General features: G+C 48.0%; 3 protein-coding genes across 3 annotated transcripts; 2 read left to right on the top strand and 1 right to left on the bottom strand.

Moving 5' to 3' along the window:
* Window positions 1-504: 504 nt before the first annotated feature.
* Window positions 505-2,046, top strand: BHQ10_007577 (uncharacterized protein; the record flags this gene model as incomplete). The annotated part of the gene is made up of 1 exon (XM_040880287.1): window positions 505-2,046. The coding sequence occupies one exon, from the start codon at window positions 505-507 to the stop codon at window positions 2,044-2,046; it is 1,542 nt and encodes a 513-aa protein (XP_040736080.1).
* Window positions 2,047-2,469: 423 nt separating this feature from the next.
* On the bottom strand, window positions 2,470-6,105 carry BHQ10_007576 (uncharacterized protein; the record flags this gene model as incomplete). Its single annotated transcript, XM_040880286.1, has 1 exon — window positions 2,470-6,105. One exon carries the CDS (start codon window positions 6,103-6,105, stop codon window positions 2,470-2,472), a length of 3,636 nt encoding a protein of 1,211 aa, XP_040736079.1.
* Window positions 6,106-9,215: 3,110 nt separating this feature from the next.
* On the top strand, window positions 9,216-15,812 carry BHQ10_007575 (uncharacterized protein; the record flags this gene model as incomplete). The annotated part of the gene is made up of 4 exons (XM_040880285.1): window positions 9,216-9,502; window positions 9,557-9,848; window positions 9,899-14,089; window positions 14,163-15,812. 4 exons carry the CDS (start codon window positions 9,216-9,218, stop codon window positions 15,810-15,812), a joined length of 6,420 nt encoding a protein of 2,139 aa, XP_040736078.1.
* Between the last annotated feature and the right edge of the window lie 467 nt (window positions 15,813-16,279).

The following is a 16,279-nucleotide window of genomic DNA, read 5'->3' as shown; positions in this document are numbered from 1 at the left end:
GAGTTGCTGATACGGGCATTTCGACCGATGCGGGATGAATTGCTATTTAAGAGATGGATTTACGAGTGCTTTACCTTTAACATTTTTTTTTTTCGGTTGGTGTCGGGCGTGGAAATTAGAAAATTATACCTATGGCGTTCAAAAACTCGTTCGGCAATGATGCTTTTTGCTGCTCTCTGTTCGCTACTTTTTTCCTTATGATAATGTCTTGTTGTGCTGTTTGATGTTAGAACTCCTTTCTTTGCGTGGCATTGGTCATCACACAAAGATGGACGGTGGATGTGTGTATGATTAAAGCAGACCTTTGAGACAACATTGTATTATTATTATTATTACTACTATGTTTTTTTCCCTTGTAAACAATTAGATTGTAGTTCATGCCTTGTTTTTCAGGCGGTGAAGAGCCATCCCGCTTTAAACGTGAATGACATCAACTTGAGTGTTCCCCTCAGAAATAACCTCCAATAACCCCCGGACCAATACCTACTAGCCCAACTCAAAGAAATGCCCCCCGATCTTCCTCTCAACCTAGGCCCATCAAGTCTCAGCCCACCGGGCCTCCTTCCATTCCTCAAACAAGCCCGCAGCCCATTCCTACCCACAATCAGAAATGGCACCACAACACATAGCCCCATCTATGTCCTAGGCAATCAATCCGCGGATCTAGACTCTATCATCTCTGCAATACTGTACTCATATTTCTTTTCAAGAGGAGGAAACGGCGATAGTGAGAAGAGGAGGTATGTGCCTCTGGTCAATTTACCGGATGTGCCTAGTGGGCCGGAATTGAGAAGATTGAGGCCTGAGTTTGCGTGTGCCTTGGAGCTTTCTGTTTCTTCGTCGTCATCGTCATCTACTTTGCCGATGCAGAAGAAGACAGGGAGTGATAAGGATGGAGAAGATGGGATCGTGAAATTGCTGAGAGAGCATATCATCACCGTTGCTGATTTGCGCGAGGGACTTTTATCGTCCCGAGACGAAACGGAGAAGGGAGAGAAATTAGAGCTTGATTGTGTGATGGTAGACTGGAATAACCTCCCACATAAACCGTCCCAACCACAGCAAGAAGGGAAAGGATCGATAGATGGACTCTCAGACCTGGTCACGTTCGCAGTCAAAGGATGCATTGATCATCGCCCCGATGAAGGATTTGTGCCGCCACTGGAACGATTACCGCCGGGGAATCCGCGGGTTATTGTATCTGGACCGGGCTCGTGTACGAGTTTGATTGTTCGTGAGATTCGGGAGCGAGGATTGTGGCCTTCATTTTCTGCCGTGGATGGGGAGCGACAAAAGCAAGAACAAGCTCATCATGCAGGTGGTGAAGAGGGGAAATGGGAAGTCCAACTCGCCAAACTCGCGCTCGCCTCCATTCTAATCGATACCACAAACCTCACCGCCGAAGGAAAAGTGACGGACGTCGACCGAGACGCTGTTTCGTTTCTGACGGAAAGGATCTCTTCCCTTTCTTCTGGAGGTAGTGGTGAATGGGACCGAACGGCGTACTTTGAGCAGATTCAATATGCAAAAGCGCATAGTTTGGATTGGTTGACGGTTGACGAGATTCTGGGTCGAGACTACAAGGATTGGACTGAATCAACACCATCGGCCCAGAAAATGGTCATTGGAATTGCGAGCGTTGTACGGCCGTTGAAATGGATCATCCAAAAAGCGAGGGATGAAGATGACGATTCAACCAAGACAGAGAATGGCGAGTTAAAGTCATTCTTGGAGAGTTTGAAAAAATTCGCACTGGAAAGGCGTCTGGATGTCATTTCCGTGATGACGGCATTCAACGCCGACGATGGCGAAGGAGGCCAGTTTGCTAGACAACTACTCGTCTGGGGTCTCAAAGATGACCACAACGATAAACTCGCAAAATTCGCGGAAACTTCCAAAGAGCAATTAAGGCTACAGAAGTGGAATGATTTCCCCTTCGCAGGCACTGATGAATATGCGGGGGGTTTATACATATGGCAGCAAGGGAATGTTTCTCAAAGCAGAAAGCAAGTCGCCCCGCTGCTTAGGGAGGCGTTCACTAGGTAGAAATTGTATTGCCTTGGTGATGTTATTATATGTATTCGTTCGAAGATGCAAATGGTTCCCATTTCTATGCCTAGGTATCATGGATGATGAAGCATTTATATAGACACAATATTGACAGACTCCGGGTCTTGATGGAGAAGTACGGTTCAAAAATTTAAGCATCTCAAACCAGAACATTCCACAGAAAGGAAGAAGGGTTATGCAGTAAAAACAATTGAAATAAAAAAGGTGAAACAAGATTTTCAAATATGCCGCTGTTTGCGATGCAATGGACATGAAATCAGACTCGCTCGCTCTAATTACGCCGTTCCTGCTCTAGTAAATGAACACGGGACAAGACAGAAACGTGCAAACAATGAAGAAAAGAAGAAAATAAACTGTCGGATCCTCTTAATGTATGTCGACMAAGCCGATAAATGCAGGTTAATAAGACTCCCATTCGCAAAACACGCACCAACGCGCGCTGCGATCTGCCAAAACTAGACCGCGCCAAACGCCTTTCTCTCCAATCTTGATAACAGTTTCCCATACACTACCGTCTGGAGTACCCTCGGTCAAAGAATCAGGATTATTGTTGCTTGTGCTAATCATATGATCTGCTTTGCGCATGAGACGCAGAATCTTGCCGGATGGTGATTGTATAGCCAATTTAGCGGGCTTCTCGCGGCTTGACATAGACTTGTTTGATGACACGACGGATGTATTGGCCGTGAAGCCATCGAGGGATGTAGTGGAGGCCACGGATCCGCCGTAACTGCTGGATACCATGCTCATAGCACTAGATGGTCGCATGATTGATGGAGACGCACGCCCATCGCTTGGAATCTCTCCGCTACTAGACTTTGAAAACGGCGCGGCTGGATGTTGGCGAACTGCAAACACAAAGGTGTTATTGATGGCCAATTTTCCGCACTGCGGCTGGATGACATAAAGATCATGACGCTGTGCATGTGGAGTCGGGTGTCGCAGCAAAAACTCGTAGGGAGGATTGTCTCCGGTATGAAGAATTGGTAAGGCGACGGCAAGTGGATGAGGGATATCCCTGTTTGAATGCATCAAGCCCTTCTTACCCGCATAAATCTTGAGGACGCCTTGACCTTCATCGCCAGGGAGAAGTGCCTTGATTGTGAAGCGCTTTTGACCACGAATCCAGTCGGGTTGAGCAAGCGCGCGTTTGCGTATGACATCTCCACTTTCAAACCAGTCGCCATCGGCATCACGAGCAAACGCTGGTGCTTCAATTTCAGCAGCACATTCAACATCAGGCGGAACAAGAATGCGTAATTGCATAACGTCCAAACCTTCAATGCGTATATAGCTTGTATCGTAATCCGGCATCTGCATTGCATTCTTGAAAAAAGCCGGACTGACGGCAGGTAGAGCTAAAAGAACGTCTGGAGATATGGGCGGGCAAATATGTTGCTCTTCGGGATGCAGAGGAATGTGCGTATAACATAATTCGAGAGGTCGAGCAAGGAAATACCAGCTCTCGGCATGCTGAGAATTCGTTGTCACTAATTGACTTCGCTTGGGATTCGTTGAGCTTGCTAGCGAACAATCCATGAAGCGCCATTCACCGTCAATCAATATAGCATTCCACCAGTGATTGGGTCTTGAAAGTGCACTCAGGTCCAGGAGCTCTCCGGGGCTTTTCAAATAGCCTCTGATAATATCGGCATGTAACCCAACGGCCGAGCACATTTCTTGGACAAGGAAAGCAACCTCTTGAGGACATCCGCGCTTCATGTTAATTACGCGTTTCAAGTCAACCTCATTCTCATCCAATGGCTCCTCCCATGCAATCTTTTCACTGACCCAAGTGAAGATGGCTCTCAAGCGCTGGACGTCGCTCTTGTACGGGCGACAAATGTAACCTTGGGCTAAGCTTGCTGGGTTTGTTAAGGGCGGTAGGCTGCTGATAAATCGTGCGCTCTTGTCAACCAAGCTAAGGTTGATGGCGCCCCAATTGGTGGGATCGCTAAGTGGTAGGCCATCAATACTCTCGTCTCCCTCTGCCGTTTCGTAGAGCTCCTCAACAGCATAAATGACCGGATGATCCATCATTTGACAACGCTCCGCGCGCTCGATACGCTCGTTTCGGCTTGGCGTGCTCGCACGATTCACATCCCGTCGAACTTGCACCCAATCAATTGGACTATTGGCACCTACATCAACATCCTCAGAGTTATTGTATTCTGGACGTCGAGATGAGCCAAATGACTGAGTAAACCGATGCTTTGTGGGCGACGGGGACCTTCCGTTCGGCACCTGAATGCTGCTTCTAGCAGTCGCCGCTCCAGTTTTGGCAGATTCGAGGAAACGTTTGAGAAATCCGTTCTTCTTGGCTTTGGGTGTTGACAAGCCCCCAAAAACTCCAGGTGAATCGCCGAGATCTTTACCGGGTGACCATGGTACAGCAGATTGAGCGCCCTGTCTCGAAGTGCCGTGACTCGAATGATAAGATATACCACTGATTGGAGTCATTGGTCTATCAAGATCACTAAAAACACCTCTATTCAGGCTATCCATTGCTGTTGTGGGGCGTTCAGCCGAAAAGCTGCCCCATTTTGCTTGTCCGTGTCTTGCAAAGCTTCCTGCACTCGTTGCACTGTACTGACCGGCTGACGTTCCGCTCATCAAGCTGACGGTAGTGTTTGTACTGGTCGTGTCCGTGGTAAATGTGCTTTGTACACCGCTGGACGAATTTGTTGTGTTTGATTTATTAGTCATAGTACGGTTCAGGAACTGTTTACCTAATTCCACAGCTGACTTTCGTGCCCGCAATTGAGGACGGGGGACACCAGTTGAATCATGCCTGGTATGATACCCATGTTGTTTCGGTGGTGGCGGTGGTCCAACATCATCTTCGTTGTCATGATTCGGTTGATTTGACTGATCATGAAGTTGTCTGAGTCGATCTTCCATTCGCTGCACATAGTTGTTGAACTGAGGGGGCCCTTCGTGGTATCTCTGACCATTAGATTGTTGCTCATCATAGTCATTCCCTCCTTGATTAGAATCTCCCTCACGAACTGAACCAAAACCCAAAGATGTGTTTGCTCGAGCACGGGTCGGTCGTGGGCTTGTTGCTCGAATTTCGTTATATGCATCGGGTGACCATGGATTCGAAAATTGAGGGGTGGGAGAAGGAGATGGCGCGCCGCGGGGCAGACCCATGTCTTGCAAAGAAGTCATCACATCTTCCATAGCATCTCGCAATGGTGAGGGGGTGTTGCCATGACCGACTGATGAGTGACCTCCAGGCGAGTGCCCAGGCGAATGGCCAGGTGAGAGACTGGGGGGCAGTGGAGATGTAGCACTTGGAGGCGGGGATTTGGCGAATACTGTATAGCGATCGTTCATGTCAATTGGGGCAGGCGCTATACTCATACGATGCTGCTGACTCCTTACTGCAATTCGATGAGGTGGTGGAGGCGGGGGTGGAGGGGACGGCGATGGATCGCGAGCCGGAGGTTGCTGGGGAACGCGAGGAACGACCTGAAGTGCCGTCTCTGAGGGCATCGAATAGGAAGGTGATCTTGACACAATATCATCGCGGTTGCAAGGCAAAGGTGACCACGCACGAGGTTGCTGAGGTGCCACTTGAGGAGCCACCTCCGAAGGTATAGGATAGGAAGGCGATGTTGACACGAATTCATCGCGTTTTGGCGGCAACGGTGATGGCACACGAGCTTTCTCAATGGGACTCGGGGACACTGTCCTTGATGGAGATCTTGCCAGTGTGCTTCGACTCCGAAGTGCAGTAGTTGGCGTTCGTGGAGGCTTTTCGGGAAGAATTGATCGCGGTGGTGTGTTTTCTCGGGACGTTGCTGTGGAAGGTGTCTCTGACAGTTTTTCTCGAGCGCGACGATTGGCCTCACCCGGTGTGACTGCGTGCCTGTGCGCTTGAAACGGCTTTCGGAAGACTGTTCGTTGCTTTTTGAGGGTATGAGAATCTGCACTGTCATTTCGTGTCAAGGCGTCTGTCGTGGATCGAGTCACAGGCACAAAGTCCTCCCCGAGGAGCACTACAAAGTTCGAGGGAAACAGTCCCATCATTCGTTTATCACGGCGCAAGCGTCCCATCCACCACGAGCCGTCCCCTGCATTGAGACATTCTATTAAATCTCCTTCCACAAATCCAAGATCCCTTTTTGACTCTCCTCCCCATGAGTAGATAGCTCGACACCAGCATGGAAACTTGGTCGGCAGTGCTGGTGTCATAGCGAAGCCGTCACAGACGCCTTGCGCGACCGGATCAGGAGTAGATAGGGTGTCGCAGGGCCGCCTCCTCGACAAACAGAATCTATGCGATTGATACAGAATTCCGGACAGAGAATTGACCGGCGGGCGGCGTTGCTATGGGCTGTTTGAATATGGGGAGATAACGGAGTGGAGGTTGGAGGAAGGGCGGCGGTAATAATAGCAATGATAATAATGGCTCAGCCAAACATCGTCTACAGAACGTAGCGAATGTAGTAATAGTAGTACGACCAATACACACAAGAGATAATCCGACACCAGACTCTTCAGTACCAAGGAGCCAGCAGTTGGAGTGAGTGAGGGAGTCTGAGGAAGGGAGAGAGTTGAGGTGGTTGCCCTGTTGGGCTTGGCTCAGCTCATTGTTTGTGCCCTGTGTTTACGCCGCGCTCCTTTGGGTTTAGCGTCACTGCCTTATCGATAAGCTTATCTTCGGGACCTTTTTTCCAGGCCATCCTTGGATTCCTGAGATTCCTTATTGATTCCTAAAGAACTATTCTATTTTCTACCGCAAGTTCATGACAAGGAACAATTTAGGCTCGGATGTGAAAATGGAATCCAGCTGGGCATGCGTTCTTTATCGAAGTGTTGCCTCTCGCCACTTCACATGCGATGACAAGCACATGAGGCGACGATGCTATGAAACTGTGTAGAAATGCTGACCAACACAATGAGTCATGACTACCATGGAGAACGATTCAAGCTCCGATTTTCGCGATCAATGAACGCTCCCGAATTGTCCTGACATCCAAAGCCCATTGGGCTGTTTGTTTTCAATTTATTTCGGTTCTTCAGCTCAAGCAACAAGGAATCCGAAACCGAGGTTATCGCGCTGAACGAGATCTGGCGATCTTTACATGATTCGGTAACAAAAATGTAATCGTGTGTTACCAAACTGTCCTCGTGCTATTGATAAGCCTGCATGGCATGCTTGACTCAAGAGGCCAGGTGCGATGCGTCGAAACTATTGATTTGACGATCGACCAGATGGGGACATCCAGGTGGTTGATGCAGGCGTGCTAAGAAAAGAAATCTAACTTGGCATTTACTCCTTTTGATATTCAATTCCTGGTAATGCAACGTGACACCCTCGACGAAAGCGATTGAGAGTCGACCGGTATTTTAGATTGCCCGCCGAATGGACTCTAATTCCGACGTCTCCGGAGTTTGCTGCATCCGCATGCAGAGCACAGTTCCAAATCCGGCAGAGGTCCACATTCCATAGAACGCGTTTCGACTAATTGCACCTAGAAGTTATTTATATTTCACCAGCAAGATAGTTGTCTACTAGTAGCTGTGTGCTTGTAGCTGAGGAGGGACCACAGCTCATCTCGTATTGCAAGTCAGCTTATGCATGCATGGCCGTGCAAGAATCAGACCAGCCCTTCTTAATTACTCCGAGATTTTGTAATAGGCTAATGGTTGCAAGGTTGATACGATGCTTCATACATTGCAAAGGCTTCCTCGGGATTGTGTGTAACTTGAAAGAAAATAAACGAGGTCTTTTGCCAAATGCTCGTGGCGGGAATATTGAATATTTTCCTGCTTGAAAGGTGGTTGGTATGCAAGGTCTGAGACTATCTAAGTTTAAGTACCTCGCCTGAAGGGAAGAGTCTAGCTCCTCCGTGCATTCTAAAATGAATATTGACGTCATCTATTTAGAAGAATCATCTTGTTGCATCGATCTGGGGGGTCTTTACGTCAAAAGTGGCATCTTATCGTTGCATGTAAGGAGATGGTCTCTTGAATCTGTACTCTGCGCTGTAGCTTGCATGAGACGACATAAGCTGGCCCCAATGCGTGGTCGATCAGATGGTCAATAAAGGTACAGAACAGTAAGATTCAGCCTTAATTAACCAAGCAGGAAAGGATCATACTTTTGCAGCAAATATGGCAATGCTGGAAGAAATATGCAAGTAGGGCTATTGAATTCCACGTGACATCAGTGTTATTGGCACGTATTTGCAGTGTAATTACAGACTGCATAGTCGATAATACAGCAATTACTGGCGTATTAAATTACACTGTTGGTACGCCAGGGGAAATTCCCCTAGTAACGACAACTACATTAGCCCTCGCTGACATTTTTTTCACTTCGCCGCAAGCGGAGTTTTGCATTGTTTCCTTGGAGCCAATGATCTAGAATCTACTATAGCTTCAATTCCTGCCGTTTTCCTCGATCTATCCACCTGTTTTGCCAAAGTCACGCATCGCGATCTACCTGATATCCGAGATCATGTATGTCTGACTCCATGTGGTCGACTATGCTACCATCACGGCTGTGGCTGCGGCTTAGAACGTGATCCATGAGATTGTGAATAATCAAATGGATCTGGACCTTTGAATCTGGGCCAAGGGATCAGCTGTCTGTATTCCTTGCTCCTCAGGCTCTGCCATCGTAACGGTAGTATCTAGTAGGTTGATGGTTTCCACCTCGCCGCAAATCGGACCAGCGCCTATGGAAGTCTTTATGGGGACCCTGCCTGTCACTGACTTTCCTGATTCAGATACACAGGCAGGCCTTTCACATGTCTCAAACAGGATAAAGCACAATTCTAGAATCTTTTCCAAGGATTTGATGTATCGTTTACTGGACGTTACCGCTTGCAACTTTGTCTGAGAAACGTCATAGATATCTTTTCCTGATTTCTAACCAGATTTATCCATACATAATGGGTGAGACATAAAGACCTACTAGACAAGATTTTAAATAAAGGAAAGTATTCCCAGGATCACTCCGAGCCCTTGCTTCTGAAGTGTACGTCCGGGGTCTCCCTCCATCCACATTTCAAACAGCACCCTTCGACAAGCAAGAAGTCGACAACTTGCACATCTAGCAATAACAGAGATCTACATTAGTTATCAAGAAGCTTACGCAAGTTCTCACGCAATCTTACAGAAGAGCCGGGATGGGCTCGACAAGCTGGGCCTATGTCTTTGGTGACCAGACGAGCGAGTTCGATTCTGGACTTCGACGCCTGCTCCATGACAAAGGCAACAGTTTTGTGACTTCTTTCTTGGAAAGATCCAACTTTGCTCTGCGTCATGAAGTGACACAGCTTCCACCTTCTGATCGCCGGAAATTCCCTCGCTTCACCAGCCTCACCAGTCTACTTTCTAGATATCGGGAGTCGGGTCCCAACCCTGCTCTGGAAAGTGCACTGACTACTCTACATCAACTAGGCACCTTTATCAGGTGAGAAAATGTCTTTCCTTATTACTGCAAGTCCAATAGATTAACACATATTAGCTACTATGGAGATGGAGGCCAGGTGTACCCCGTAGGTTCACAAAGCCACGTCATTGGGCTTTGTACCGGCCTGCTTGCATCTACAGCAATAGCGTCATCCAGGACTATCGGAGAGCTAATTCCTCTTGCTGTCGAAGCCGTCGTTGTTGCTCTCAGACTTGGGTTGTGTGCCTATAAAGTGCGCGACTACGTCGGTCAATATGGCGGTCAGTCTCAGAGCTGGTCTGCCGTAATCTCCGGAGTCGGTGAAGAAAAAGCACTTGCTCTGATTTCCGAATTTTCCACCAGAAAAGTATGTTCTGTGTTACCTCTGTCTAGACAACTGTTTATTGACTGTACTAGGGCCTTTCCCCGTCATCTCGACCTTATGTCAGCGCCGTCAGCTGCAATGGTTTAACCATCAGTGCACCGCCTCTTGTCCTGGAAGAGCTAATCGACTCGGAGTTAGCCAAAAATGTCAAACCACTCAGAGTAGCAGTTAATGCTCCTTTCCATGCACCTCATCTCTATGGGCAGCAGGATGTAGAATGGGCTTTAAAAACAACAAACAGCGGCTCATTTAAAGGATACGCGTGTCGCATACCGGTCCTGTCAAGTACTACCGGCCGCGAAATCGCTGCAGACAACTTTGAGGACCTGCTGAGGGTTGCTGTCGAAGAGATTCTTCTTAAGCAGCTTCGCTGGGATAAGGTTCTCGATGGATATTCCTCCATTGTCAAATGTTCATCTATTTCTACATGTGCGATCTTTCCTGTCGCCACTTCGGCATCTTCAGGCCTTGTGTCTGCATTGAAACGTGCCGGAGTATCGGAGGTTCGTCTGGAGAATGCGCTTATCGACTCTGCAAAAACCGACAAGTCCCAAAGTACAACAGGAAGGACTGAACAGTCAAAGATCGCCATCATCGGTCTTTCGGGAAGATTTCCAGATGCACCAAGTCCCGAGCATTTCTGGGATATTCTCTACCAAGGCCTCGATGTTCATAGAGAGGTGCCTCCTGACCGGTGGAACTGGAAAACGCACGTCGATCTCACTGGAAAAAAGAGAAACACCAGTCAAGTGCCATATGGCTGTTGGATTCCTGAGCCTGGTCTTTTCGATCCTCGATTCTTCAACATGTCACCGAGAGAGGCGCTTCAGGCAGATCCCGGCCAGCGACTGGCACTAGTCACTGCTTATGAAGCGCTGGAGATGGCAGGCTTTGTTCCTGACTCCACGCCTTCTACACAGAAAGATCGCGTCGGAATTTTCTACGGCATGACCAGTGATGATTATCGTGAAATCAACAGCGGCCAGGACATTGACACATACTTTATTCCGGGCGGCAATCGTGCCTTTACACCGGGTCGCATTAATTATCACTTCAAATTTAGTGGACCGAGTGTCAGCGTAGATACTGCATGCTCATCCAGTCTATCTGCCATTCATATGGCTTGCAATTCGTTGTGGAAAAATGACTGCGATGCCGCCATTGCTGGGGGAACTAATGTCTTGACAAACCCTGACAACCATGCCGGTCTAGACCGAGGCCATTTCCTTTCACGCACAGGAAATTGCAACACATTTGATGACGCAGCTGACGGCTATTGTCGCGCGGATGGTGTAGGAACCGTTGTCCTCAAGCGACTTGAAGATGCGATTGCAGACAACGACCCAATTCAGGCTGTCATTGCAGGAGCCTATACAAATCATTCCGCCGAGGCTGTTTCAATGACGCGTCCTCATTCTGGTGCCCAGGCATTCATCTTTGACAAACTTCTTAACGAAGCTGGTGTCCAGCCCAACGACGTCAGCTACATTGAGATGCATGGCACTGGCACACAGGCTGGCGATGCAGTCGAGATGACATCAGTTCTTGACACCTTTGCTCCTGATCATGGCCGAAAGCCCGAGCAAACTCTCCATCTCGGATCAGCAAAGTCTAACATCGGCCATGGAGAATCAGCATCGGGCGTTGCAGCTTTGATTAAAGTGTTGATGATGATGCGCAAAAGCACGATTCCTCCACACTGTGGCATCAAAACTAAGATCAACCATAACTTCCCTACTGATCTCAAGGAGCGTAACGTCCACATTGCTTTCAAACCTACTCCTTGGGTAAAACCAGAGTCAGGACTGCGCAGATGCTTCATCAATAACTTCAGTGCAGCCGGTGGCAACACTGCCTTGCTTGTGGAAGATTCGCCAGATCGTCTTGCTGATTCTGTTGTTAATGATCCGCGCTCAACATACTCAGTTGCAGTATCGGCCAGATGTCAAGCCTCGCTTAAAAACAACATAAACAACCTAGTCGATTGGATCAGCAAACACTCTTCCGATATGAAAGAGAAAGAGTTCTTGGCCAAGCTGTCCTATACTACTACTGCCCGACGCATCCACCATCCTTTCCGTGTCATCGTCTCTGGCACCAAGGTTCCCGAAGTGCAGGAGGCTCTCCGCGCATCAGCTAGCAGGGAATCCATTAGCCCGGCTCCATCTGTTGCACCAAGTGTCGGGTTTGTCTTCACCGGACAAGGAGCACAATACGCTGGCATGGGAAAGCAATTCCTTGAGAGCTTCTCACAATTCCGCTCTGATGTTCTACGTTTCAACGGAATTGCCCAAAGTCAAGGATTTCCTTCTTTCCTTCCATTGATCGATGGCAGTGTGTCTATTGAAGAGTTGAACCCTGTGATTACGCAGCTAGGAACAACTTGTATGCAAATGGCATTAGCAAATCTGTGGGTATCATGGGATGCTCGTCCTACATTTGTCATGGGCCACAGCCTCGGAGAGTATGCTGCTCTTTATGTCTCCGGAGCATTGACGGCTTTCGACACCATTTACCTATGCGGTCGTCGTGCCCAGCTTCTGGAAGAAAAGTGTAAGGTCGGCACTCACGCAATGCTGGCAGTGAGGTCTGCCTTGAGTGAGATTACACCTTTCATTAATCCCGGAGTCCACGAAGTCGCTTGTATCAATGCTCCTGGCGAGACCGTTATTAGTGCTACGTCCCAGAACATTGATGCTCTATCTGAACAGCTTGTTGCTGCAGGTATCAAGGCTACCAAACTGAAGGTACCTTTTGCATTCCACTCTTCTCAGGTTGAGCCAATTCTGGAGGAGCTCATCAACGCCGCCAAGGGAGTTAAGTTCCACAAGCCCTCAATTCCTCTTGTATCTCCTCTTCTAGGAGAAGTTATCAACGAGAAGAATTATGAGCAGCTTGGTGGTAAATATCTCAGTCGCCATTGCAGAGAAACAGTCAACTTCCTCGCAGCTATTGAAGCCTCCCGACACGCTAAGCTCATGACTGATAAGACAGTGTGGATTGAGATTGGCTCTCACACAATCTGCTCTGGCATGATCAAGTCTACTCTTGGTCCTCAAGCAAACACGGTCGCTTCGCTACGCAGAAACGAAGACTCGTGGAAAGTTCTCTCTCAGAGTCTGTCGGCTGTATACCTCGCTGGAATTAACATCCAGTGGAAGGAGTATCACCAGGATTTCAAGTCAAGCCATGAAGTTCTCCATCTACCTGCCTACAGCTGGGACAATAAGAACTACTGGCTATATTACAAGAACGACTTCTGTTTGACTAAGGGCGGTGACCCAGTACCTCAAGTTTCTAACAACACTGCGCCTTCTCGTCTCACAATATCGGCGCAGAAGGTTGTTGAAAGCATTGGCGACGCGACGAAAGCGACTGTCATTACCGAAACTGACATTTCCGATCCGCTTTTGTGCCCTGTTATTCAGGGCCACAAGGTCAACGGAATTCCTCTTTGCCCCTCCTCTTTATATGCCGATGTTGCTCAAACATTGGCAGAGTACTTGATTGACAACTTCAAACCTGAACTTAAAGGAGTTGGTCTGGATGTGGCTGACATGGCTGTTCCAAAGCCTCTGATCTACAAGAACGCCGGACCTCAGCCCTTCCGAGCAGCTGCCACTGCTGATTGGGATGCCCGACAGGTATCCATGCAAATATACTCGGTCTCACCTGAAGGCAAGAAGATGACGGACCACGCAAGTTGCATCATCAAGTTCTTCGATACGGAAGCTGCGCGGGAGGAGTGGAAGCGTAATGCATACCTCATTCGCCGAAGCGTTGATAGGCTGTTCGAAAGTGCGGCCAACGGTGACAGCAACAAGCTTGGTCCTGGGATGGTCTACAAGTTATTTGGAGCACTTGTTGACTATGACAAGAACTACAAATCGATGCGAGAAGTTATCTTGGATAGCGAGCAATATGAGGCAACTGCTCTAGTCAAATTCCAGGCTGAAGCAGCCAACTTCCACCGCAACCCTTTCTGGATTGATAGTATTGGACACATCACCGGATTCACCATGAATGCAAACGATGCCACTGATTCGGTCAACTATGTCTATGTCAACCATGGCTGGGATTCAATGCGTTGCGCTACGAAATTCTCAGCTGAATCAACGTACCGCACTTATGTAAGAATGCAGCCATGGCAAGGTACAATCTATGCCGGTGATGTCTATGTGTTTGAAAAAGATGAGATCATAGCTGTATATGGAGGTGTCAAGGTAAGCAAGCTGCTATTCAGATTAATAAAGAAACCGGTATTTCAGACAGATATGCTAACGATAAATGCTATAGTTTCAAGGAGTGCCGCGCAAGATCCTCAATAGTGTCCTGCCACCACCAGGCGGAGCACAGGCGACGAAGCCGGTGGCCAAGGGTCCTGTTCCTGCTGCTGTCGCTGTACCAAAGACGAAGCCTATCGCAAAGGCAGTCAAGCCTACTGCACCAAAGACTGCTGGGCCCAGTGTTCTTGTCCAAGCTTTCAAGATACTGGCTGGCGAGGKTGGCTTGCCTGAAGCAGAACTATCCGACGACCTTGTCTTTTCGGACTACGGAGTCGACTCTCTTCTGGCCTTGACCATTACTGGTAAATTCCGCGAAGAGCTTAACCTTGACTTTGAGTCTAGTATCTTCATGGACTATCCAACTGTGAAAGACTTTAAGGCTCTCTTGATGCAGTCCGCAACGCCGATGGATAGCTGTGATGACTCTTCAGAAGCATCTGTCTTTGACGATTTCTCGGCTTCGGGGCCGCCTACACCTGGTACTCCTGGAGACTTTATTCCACCCATGAAGGCCGCGCCTACTGCAGGAGAAGACAAGACTCTAGCTACAATTCGCCAAATTCTCATTGATGAGATTGGTGTGTCTGCAGATGAGCTGAGTGAAGAAGCAAACCTTGCTGAAATGGGTATGGATTCATTGCTCTCCTTGACTGTACTTGGAAGACTACGTGAAGATTTGGGTCTGGATTTACCGTCCGAATTCTTTATCGAGAATCCTACTATGGGGCAAGTCGAAGAAGCTCTTGACTTGAAACCAAAAGCTCCCGTACGACAGCCGGAGTCAGCCATTTTGTCTACCCCGGCACCTCTGCTGGAGCCGGAGAATTTGTCTTTGAAGCTCAAACATCCCCCAGCCACATCTATCCTGCTACAGGGAAGCCCCAAGACGGCCACACATACACTATTCCTCTTCCCTGATGGCTCTGGCTCTTCAACCTCGTATGCAACACTACCCAAAATCTCGCCAGATGTCTGTGTCTATGGGTTGAACTGTCCTTACATGAAGACTCCGGAGAAACTCAACTGCGCTCTTCAGGATCTCACTGCTTCATACGTGGCTGAGATTCGTCGTCGTCAACCAAAGGGCCCTTACAATGTTGGTGGATGGTCCGCTGGAGGAATTTGCGCGTACGATGCAGTTCGTCAACTTGTCATCGAACAGGGAGAGACAGTTGAGAGAATCTTCTTTCTCGACTCACCGTTCCCCATTGGCCTTGAGAAATTGCCACCTAGACTCTACAAGTTCTTTGACGACATGAAGATCTTCGGTGATGGCAAGACACCCCCACCAAAATGGCTTTTGCCACATTTCCTCGCTTTCATTGATGCGCTAGACATGTACAAGGCCATCCCATTCCCGAGCAATGACCCCAAGTACGAAAGCCGCCTCCCCAAGGCCTATCTCATCTGGGCCAAGGACGGAGTGTGCGGTAAGCCAGGAGATCCTCGTCCAGCACCGCCCGAAGATGGAAGTCGGGATCCCAGGGAAATGCTTTGGCTCCTAAATGATCGTACAGACTTTGGTCCTAACGGCTGGGATACATTGGTCGGTAAGAACAAGGTCGCTTTAATTGAGGCTTTGCATGAAGCAAACCACTTCACGATGATGGATGGTGCCAAAGCGAGTGGATTGTCCAGCTTCATCAAAAAAGCTTTCTGAGCACGTTCGCCCCATAAATTGATATTATTCTTTTCCATTGTATCATTTTGAATGGTACTTTTTATTTATCCTTTCGGCATACCTTTCGGCATACCTTTCTCATATCTAATTTGATGTCATTCCTTTTCAAAATATGCACTTGCGTTCTTGTTACTGCTCATTGTCTCTAAATTGGATGTGTTGAACGATCATATCATGAATTATAAGATAGTTCGGGTACGAAATAGATAATTTTTACAGTTAAAATCAAAACATCTTCAACATCAAATGATCCGTAAAAGTAGCAACTCCAACATACCTGGGTTAATTCTAAGTATAAACACGCTGCATTACCTGAATGTAGGTATCGAATTTTACAGCCATATAACTTTCAAGGCTACTTATAAGCACAATAATACTTAGAACAAGCAAGTTGTCATTTTTTCTTTCGTAGATAGCTCATCAACAGAAATATAGGTATTTGTGAA

Source organism: Talaromyces amestolkiae (assembly GCF_001896365.1).
Source record: "Talaromyces amestolkiae strain CIB chromosome Unknown scaffold16.1, whole genome shotgun sequence".
In the NCBI taxonomy this organism is placed as follows: Eukaryota; Fungi; Ascomycota; class Eurotiomycetes; order Eurotiales; family Trichocomaceae; genus Talaromyces; species Talaromyces amestolkiae.
Note: the sequence above shows the minus strand (reverse complement) of the source record. Positions and strands in the feature narration are given on the sequence as shown.